Source organism: Sparus aurata, chromosome 19 (genome assembly GCF_900880675.1).
Source record: "Sparus aurata chromosome 19, fSpaAur1.1, whole genome shotgun sequence".
Taxonomy (NCBI): domain Eukaryota; kingdom Metazoa; phylum Chordata; class Actinopteri; order Spariformes; family Sparidae; genus Sparus; species Sparus aurata.
This window is the reverse complement of record NC_044205.1, coordinates 13,061,162-13,069,488: the sequence shown is the minus strand read 5'-3', so window position 1 is coordinate 13,069,488 and position 8,327 is coordinate 13,061,162. Positions and strand designations below refer to the sequence as shown.

The 8,327-nt window shown below is 41.3% G+C and overlaps 1 protein-coding gene across 1 annotated transcript in view; it reads left to right on the top strand.

Moving 5' to 3' along the window:
* Positions 1-46: 46 nt before the first annotated feature.
* Positions 47-8,327, top strand: part of LOC115570480 (uncharacterized) — a 33,378-nt gene continuing 25,097 nt past the window's right edge. The window contains exons 1-3 of the mRNA XM_030399086.1: positions 47-110; positions 2,044-2,135; positions 3,922-4,067. Of these exons, the coding sequence (XP_030254946.1) occupies positions 47-110; positions 2,044-2,135; positions 3,922-4,067 (302 nt within the window). The remainder of the gene's footprint in view (positions 111-2,043; positions 2,136-3,921; positions 4,068-8,327) is intronic.

Below are 8,327 nucleotides of genomic sequence, written 5' to 3'. Positions count from 1 at the left end.
AGCTCCAGCGCTCCAAGTTCACAGACGTAGCCCTCAGCTGTCGATGATGTCGAAGCTGTCGATGCTGCCTCCGCGCTCATTCTGGTTCCACGGCGTCTGCGCATTAGCAAGTGGGGCCCGGCGTAATGAGTGTGTGCATTTGTGTGTGTGTAGTCTGAGAAACCATCCTGATCCATGGTGGTCTTGGTCTGTGGTCGCTGTTTGGATTGAACTCTGTGTGTGTTTGTGTGTGTGTGTGTGTGTGTTGTTGTGTGTGCGTAAAAGCAGCTGGCCACGGGCTGCTTTGCTCTGACTGCACAGCAACACACACGTACGCACTTCATTGAAATGTAATTATTGCTCGAGTGCACTTTTACTCTGAATCTGAGCGATAAACTATTAAAACAATGCACTGCAACTCGATGAAAAATTGTTGATTTTTAATAAAAAGTTAGAAATGCAGAATGTATTATCTTTCTGGGTAAATACAGTCTGAAAAACTGCAAAATGTTCTCGTGTTTTGTATATTTTGGCAAAAGAAAAGGTCTCTGACTGTGCCCTTCTTGGTACAAATTGACTTTATAAACACTTTTCCATCTTTGACATTTTATTTTTGGCAGTCATTTCTTTGTTTTTCAATTAAATAAATTTTTGGAGTGTAAAGGTTCAGGCGTTAAGACTTGCCTGATGTGAGATTATTGGACTCTTAATGCTGACAAAAAAATATGAATATGTAGTTATGTAATGTCATGAAAATGTGGAAAAATAATGAATCCCTATTTTATCCCTAGAATAGAACAAATATAACCTTATTACCTTGTAACTGTAGGCGCTCCAAATGCTTACCAGCAAAGCTGTGGTAATTAAAAACTACATCTGCGTTAGGATGAAATCTGATTTCAGACCACCTCAAAAATAGCAATGAGCAGACTCTTCCTGCCATTTAAGTACATTTAAGCTGTCAGAAGGATTTCTGATGCGTTGCCTGCATTTAAGTTATTATTACTGATATATTTAATCCTGCAGCAAGAGAAAAATTATATCATCGCAGAGGTTTCCATATGTATTATATAGATGTGACTGGTTCCACGGGGGGAAAAAAGTTTCACATAGTGAGATTCTTACATGTATCAAGCTAAGGTTTACTTAATTACAACCTCCAGGCAATGCAGGAACCCTTTTTTAAATTCTGTGAATGTTAATATGCTAAATAATGCAGATCTCCGACTCTTCAAGCATGAGACACACATCTGGCGGCTTACCATTTAAATTACAGCAAAAAAAAGGAAAAAAAAAGAAGAGTGAGACAGATAGAGAGAGAAAGGGGAAAAAAAGAGGGTTAGGATGAAAAAATACTTCAAAAGTAATTTTCCAAAGAAGAGAAGAATGGGGAAATGTATTACAACCAAACTTAATTTCTTTTTCGATTTTTCATCACTTCTAATTGCATACATTAGAGCGTCGAGGCTGGGAAGGTTCAGCTCTGAGATTGTGGGAGACAGAGATGACTGTGCAGTGGGAGCTCCAGAAGTTAACACTCCTGCTTCTCTCTGTGCAGAGGAAAATCAGCCTTTGTTGCTTTTTTGCAGGTCTCCAGACAGCAGACCAAAAACACATCCGCTACCTGCCTAGGAGTAGAAAAACAAGACGAAAGCAACACTTGTAGTGTGTGTAGAAATGCAAGGAGCATTTCATTTGTACAGGGCAAACAACGGATTTTCCAAAAAGTTACTCTTCGTCATTACAAACCTCCAGTTTTTTTTTGCATCTTTGCTAAATTTAAAATTAAATCTGCATTGCTAAATGTCAACCTTTTCACTTTTATTACGGTCTATTAAAATGTTTATAATACATTTCTTTTTTTGGATAGTTCATCAGGACTTTTAAGAACTCGCAATCATTTGGATTTCTAGTATAAATATTCCTCAGCCACCCCTGATCCTCGCTATGATTGCCAGATGTGGTTTGCAAAAAGAAAACAAACACGAGCCTTTTTCTTTCTTTTTCACACTTGCTGCAAATCACTTCTCTTCTTTTTTTTTTTCTTTTTTTTTCGGGATGCAGGGAAGAATTCCTCCTCGGGAGCCATTTCTGGAAACACGGGAGACAAGAGTGATCCATGCAGGGAGAAAGCAGAGGGTGGGATCCACTACAAGGTAACACTGTGATTTAAGGGAAAGTGTTCCCACCCTTAAAATGAGCACCCTCTCTCCGCTTTTCCCCCCTTTCGCTTTCCCGCCCCTCTCTCTGCGCCCCTACACACACCTCCTTGGCTTATTATCTGAGATTTGTCAAAATACATTTCACACTAACAGGTATTTTTCAGCCTTCAAAGCCAGTTTTGATCTGCTTGACAAGCCAAAGCAGCTCAAATTCTGTGAAATCAGCAAAGCCAGCCAGGCCTCCCTTTTTTTTTTCTTCTTCAAGCCGCTCTAAACACGCCTCTTCCTGGGCTACAGAGGACTTAAGCTAAATTAATCAAAGCCTGCATGTTACCTGCCATACTTTGAAGTGGTAATTGCAAAATTACTCTGTGTGCTGATCTGGCATTGCTGCCTCCCGGTCCGCCCCTGCCATTGTGCCTGCGCTGCGGCCTTTTGTTGTTGTGATGTTATTGTTGAGGTAGTTAGAAGCCTATGAGCGAGCCTCCGTCTGTCACACACATATACACAACCTCCCCTCCACGCCTCTCTTGTCTACCCCCTTTTAGTCTTACTAACCTCCTTCTCTCGATGTACAAGAGGCTCTCCGGACCACCATTAATCAGCGATGACCGGTTAAATAAATGAGTTTGTTGATATGAAGTTTTATTTCTCTGCAGCCTCTGTAGACCATGTTTTTTTGTTTCCCTCCTCTCCTCTTGGCCCTATCTTTAAACCTCGCTAACTCTGTCAAATGTCGTAGTGTGGAACCCAGTTGTCTAATGATTAAGTGGAGTGATCTCCAACCTGCCCCAGCCTGGGAGCGCCAGGGATCAGATTTCAACCCTTCAACCTGCAGTGCAGGCCTAATTAAAATGAATTTTCTCCAGGCGACCACTTTGCCCACAGGGCAGGAATCCAGCTATATACGGAATCCGCTCTTAAGGTATTGCATTAAATTTATTGTGGGGAGACACCGGAGAACATTGCGGTTTATATATCTCCTGCATTTTTTTTTTTTCTTCTCTGCTTTCTTTCCCGCTCCTTTCCACCTTTTTATTGTGATCATCACTCTGGAATCCAAGCTTGCATTGGCAAAGATTGCCCTATGAAAACGGATGGAGCTTTTATGGGGCCCTGCCCATTTACTACTTCCTGGGCCTAGTTTATCTCAGAGGGAGAGACAGAGAGAGGGAGACGGAGGGGAGCAAAAGATGAAAAAAAATGAAATGAGAGACAGGGGCGGAAGAAAAGAGAGAGGTTGCTTATTCCAAACTGTGGATCTCATTAACATACATCAGTGAGTATTTCACAACTTCAAGCAGAAAGGCACTAAGCCCACCCAAGGGCAACACAGGCAGGGCTGACAGGGCCAGGGAAAGCAAGCCGTTAACATGTTGGCGGCTTAACAAATAATATCTGCTCCCAAGTACCTTGGTGAAATATTTAAAACCCCACTTCCTAACTCCATTTGACTGTGTTTATGACGATGACAGTAAACGACTTGTGTGGAAAAAAACAGTGCCAGCTGCTCAAATATCACATATTTAACACCACCGTCACCGTATGCATGTTTCCCAAATGAACTCAACTTGAATGATGGCGTGCCGTATGCGATTTTGCCGTCATTCTTGTCTCGTGTCAATTGAGGCGCGGTTTGAGATATAGGAGAGGCTCCAAAGTGCCACGCACACTGTCACTGTCACCGTGTGCATCCCCCAAGATAAATTCAGAGGCCTGTTTCCTGCTTTGATTACAAATGACATCCGCATGTGTTCTCCCCGATTCCTGCTCCTCACAGAAGAAGCCAATCAAGAAGACAAATAGCTGCGGCCCCAGCATGAGCGGCGGCAGCGCACCGCCTCGGCAGGCAGGCAAACAGAAGATGCAGCCTTCAATGGAGAACCTCTCCACGGAGGAGATGGAGGATTATACATTCTCCCTACAGTAAGTCTCACCACTCATTATCCTGCCTGAGTCTTGCTAAATTCAAACGTGCTGGGGAAAAAAAAAAAAAAGAAGGAAAAAAAAAAAGGAAAACCGTGGGTGACAACCGGTTTCAGTGATGTGCAAGGCATCAAGCAGACAGACGCTGACAACAAAATGTGCCTAGAACACCTCCTGTACAGATATAGATACAGTAGTCACATGTATTTCCAGGGAAATCCTAACTTAATGGAGCTGCATCGGCTGTAGCTTTAATCTTGTGTGGCGCAATTATAATTTGTCAACATAAACAAGTCACGGGGAAAGCAATTTTCAGAGGCTTGTGGCCTCATCTATCCTGGAAAAAGAGAACGTTGTTCTGCGTGAGAACTTTGTCAGAGGGAAGGAAAATTCCTCTCCCCATTTCATACTTGAAAACTCCAGCGACCCCTACAAGCCTCGACTGAAACACAACTTGTCCACATTTTGTTTTGACTAAAGGTGCAGTATGTTGGTTTTTTTTTAAATGAGAAATCTTCATTGATTAAATTTTCATGTTTAATCACACTAAATAGATAGAAATATAAACTCACCTTACAGGACAACACAGTTTCATACTGTCTTTGTTTATATTTGCTGGAAACTGCCAGCTTTTTTAGCCTCAGTGTTCAGAGTACCTTGTTTTTAATATTCAGTCATGGAAATCATGAATATTTTTGAGTTTATATTATATCCTTATTAATATTTTAAATATGACTTTTTCTAATTTTTGAATTGTCTTGCCAAAACTACATAGTGTAGCTTTATTTTGGACTCAAATGTCCAAAATAATGCAAATAAGAAAAAAAAGAATTATAAATTACATTTTCACTTTTTTGATCCACAGTTTTGAGATAAAATAACAAGTTGTATTCAAACTAATTTGGTTTGTAACAACATTGTGTTAAGTAGCTAAAACCAAACGTTGCTCAACCTCTACCCATTATGTCACTGTGTGGTTTATTGGTTCTTTCTCCTCCTCTGCACAACAAAATACAAAAATAAATAAATAAATAAGGTTTGGAAAAATGTTTTTCCTCTTCACCGTGGCTCACAGCATTTGATTTTAATGAGAAAACAGGGACGTATGAAATATAAACAAAGCAGGAAGCAGAGAATTTTTAAACACCTCGGCCAAATGTGGTGAAAGCAACAAGGTGCAGCAGCACTGTGCGCCCGTGGAGCATCGAAAACAGGCTGAGAGCAAAATTGCTTGTTTCAACAAAAAAGTCACAGGTATTTGTTTTTATTTGAACGTCAACTAAATTAAGGGGAGGGGATTACCACACACACTACTACACTAGGGGGGAGAGAGAGATGGGGAGAGGGAGCCCATGTGTGTGTGTGCGTGGGTGTGTGTGTCTGTGTGTGTGTGTGTGTGTGTGTGTGTGTGTGTGTGTGTGTGTGTGTGTGTGTGCGTGCGTGTGCGTGCGTGTGCGTGCGTGCGAGCGAGGCAGAAAGAGAGAGCTCTCCCTGGAGATTTAAAAGTACCCATGTTTCCTCATTTCTGGGAGTTGGTAATTTATAGCTGCTGGTCACATATTAAACAAGATCAGAGACTACTCCCTGACATATTCTGAACATACTGGGGGAATTCAAATGATTACCAGCGTATCCTGCCAACAAATGACGACACAGGGACTATCTTGAGGGAGAGCGAGCACAAAACGAAACACTAGAGCCCGGGCAGGATGCACACAAAGGGACACAATTAAATGGTTTTCACGATTATTCATAGTGCCGCTTTTTTTTTTTTTTTTTTTACCTCTGAGCAGTCGCCGGGTTCGGTGAGATGAGACGTTTTCTGTCAGTTATGGGTACGGATTGTGTTGAGTCTGAGCCCCGGCGGTTCCCTGATGCCCTGTGAAGGTGCTGCTGCTATTGATTTCATCTTTGCAAGCACACACATTACAGTGTCTCCGAGCTGAAGGCTGCTTTTTCCTGCCCTCGTCTAATCAGAGCATTAGAGAGATACGGTGCCAGTGTTGGCTTTCACAACGAAGTTAAAGACGCTGCAGCCTCAGAGTCATACCCTCACCTATCTCTCCCACTGTGCTGTTTGACATACTCTGGGCTCCTGCACGTCACCTGAGGACTGACACAGACGAAACGGATTGTTTACCACTTTTTTTTTTTTTTTTGCCGTAATGATGTCATCTCCATCTCTTCTGGCATCTGTTTCTATCTTTGCATGTGCGTGTGTGTGTTTTTGTATGCATTCGTGCACGTGTTATGTGCACGCCGTTTCTTCTCTGTGTACAATGCTGCGTGTGTGTGTGCGCGCGGATGTCTTATGTGGGGCTGAGGATTCACACTGCAGTGATTGAGGGATATTACTGCCATCTATTGAGCCACAAGAGACTGAGCTCATTGAGATTTTTATAGGGCGTCCCAGCACAAATGTGCAAATCAGATGCTCATGCAATATTGAGCAAAACACTTAGACGCAGGGAGATTCAGTTAGGCTGGTTCTGAGAATCTTTCAGAAACGATCTTTAACACGATGCATTCATTCCCACGGTGTCACAGGCAGGGGTGTTTTATACACCAAGGAGAATAAATGTAAAGCAATGCATCGGAATGAAGCACTGTCATTGTCTTAGAAGGTCTCCATGTATGTACAGCACAAATAGTTATAACAAGAGTAAATCTCATGTGTGGACACTGCAGGCTGTGGCTGCAGGTGTGACCTCAAAGTCTGACTTTATGGACTCACCGGTCCAAAGACACTGTAATAGTGTTACATGTACAGTATGGCAACAAGCTGTTTGTATGAATGCATCTATAAAAGTTAGGCACGGTGTTTTTAATGCTTCAATAACACTTATTTTTCTACCATCACCTCATTTATTCAGACAAAAAAACAACTACGAAAAAATACATTTTCTAGGAGCTCCCTAGGTTTCATTTATATATGATTTTATGCATAAATTCTTGTTATATTTACAGTTTCTGTGTCAGGATCTTCTCTCTGCTTTTTCGGAGTTCAGTCATTTTGTTGTTTTTTTAAATACATTTATAGCTTTGTTTGATAATCTCAAAAGCCCTTGAAAAAAGATAGAGGCCTACACATATGGAATCATAATAACCGTAAACCATAAATTACAATTTCAAAGACAACACAGCGCACCTCTTACTGCAAGTATTGACAATTGCAAGTCAATTCTGGGCAAATGAAAAAGACTATGAAAACAAGCCAGGAATGATTCTTCTTCCCCTTCTTCTTCTTCTTCTTCTTCTTTTTTTTTTCCCCGAGTTCCTATGCTGCTGCTATCTGTTTGAACATGCATGAAAGACTCCTGCCGACCTTCCAGCTTATTTGATGTCTACAAGTGTAATCTCAACCACCTCTTTTTCTCACAGAATAGCACTGAGCAAAATCAAAGCACCTGATTCAATACGGCTGTTGTAATTCGATAGGGCCAATTTAATGCTTTCGGATGGTGCGGCAACAACTTCGAGAAAAAAGGTAAACATGCTCAGACTGAATTAATTTTACACCTCGGAGGGCACTTTAGCAGTACTTTACACTAAGTGTGTTCAAAGCTGTGATACTGTTGCTAGCTTGCGTCTAAGCTTCACAGAACTCAGCAAATTTTATATTGAAAAGAACACTTACAGACAGCAGTAAAGAAATGCCAGTCGCGGTTTTTCATCAAAACCTACCTGTTCAACTCAGATTTTTGGATTTTCATGCACAGGTGATTATTGCCAATTAGCTTTAGTATTGTGTCTCGTCAATGTCACCCAACTATTTTTTTCTTACTCTGGTTTTGAGGAGAGAAACCTGTTTTAATCAAAGTCATTCTCACATAGCAATTAGATCTAATTAGTCCAATTATCAAGATTCTAATTACACTGAAATATACCCCCTAAATCTCATATCAATTATAGTATGTGTGACTTGTCCTGATCAGGAGACACGAAGAAAACGAGAGAGAGAGAGAGTGAAGACAAAGCTGGGTGGGAGGTAGAACAGAAGAGCATTCACATCCTCCGGAGGCCGAATGACTGCGGAACTGACTCCATCTGTCCCCGAAGCTTTTACTCCAAAAGACTGTGTCGCCATTTGGGGATAAATGTCACTTAACCTTTATTCCTTTTTTTCCCTTTTTTTTCACATCCAGAACTATTTTGTCACTGGTTGTGATGTTATGATTAGTTACATCCTAGTTTTCTGTTTCAATTAGACGAGCGATGAGTCAAAATAAATACAGTTTCAGCATTTAGGGCGTTGTTGTG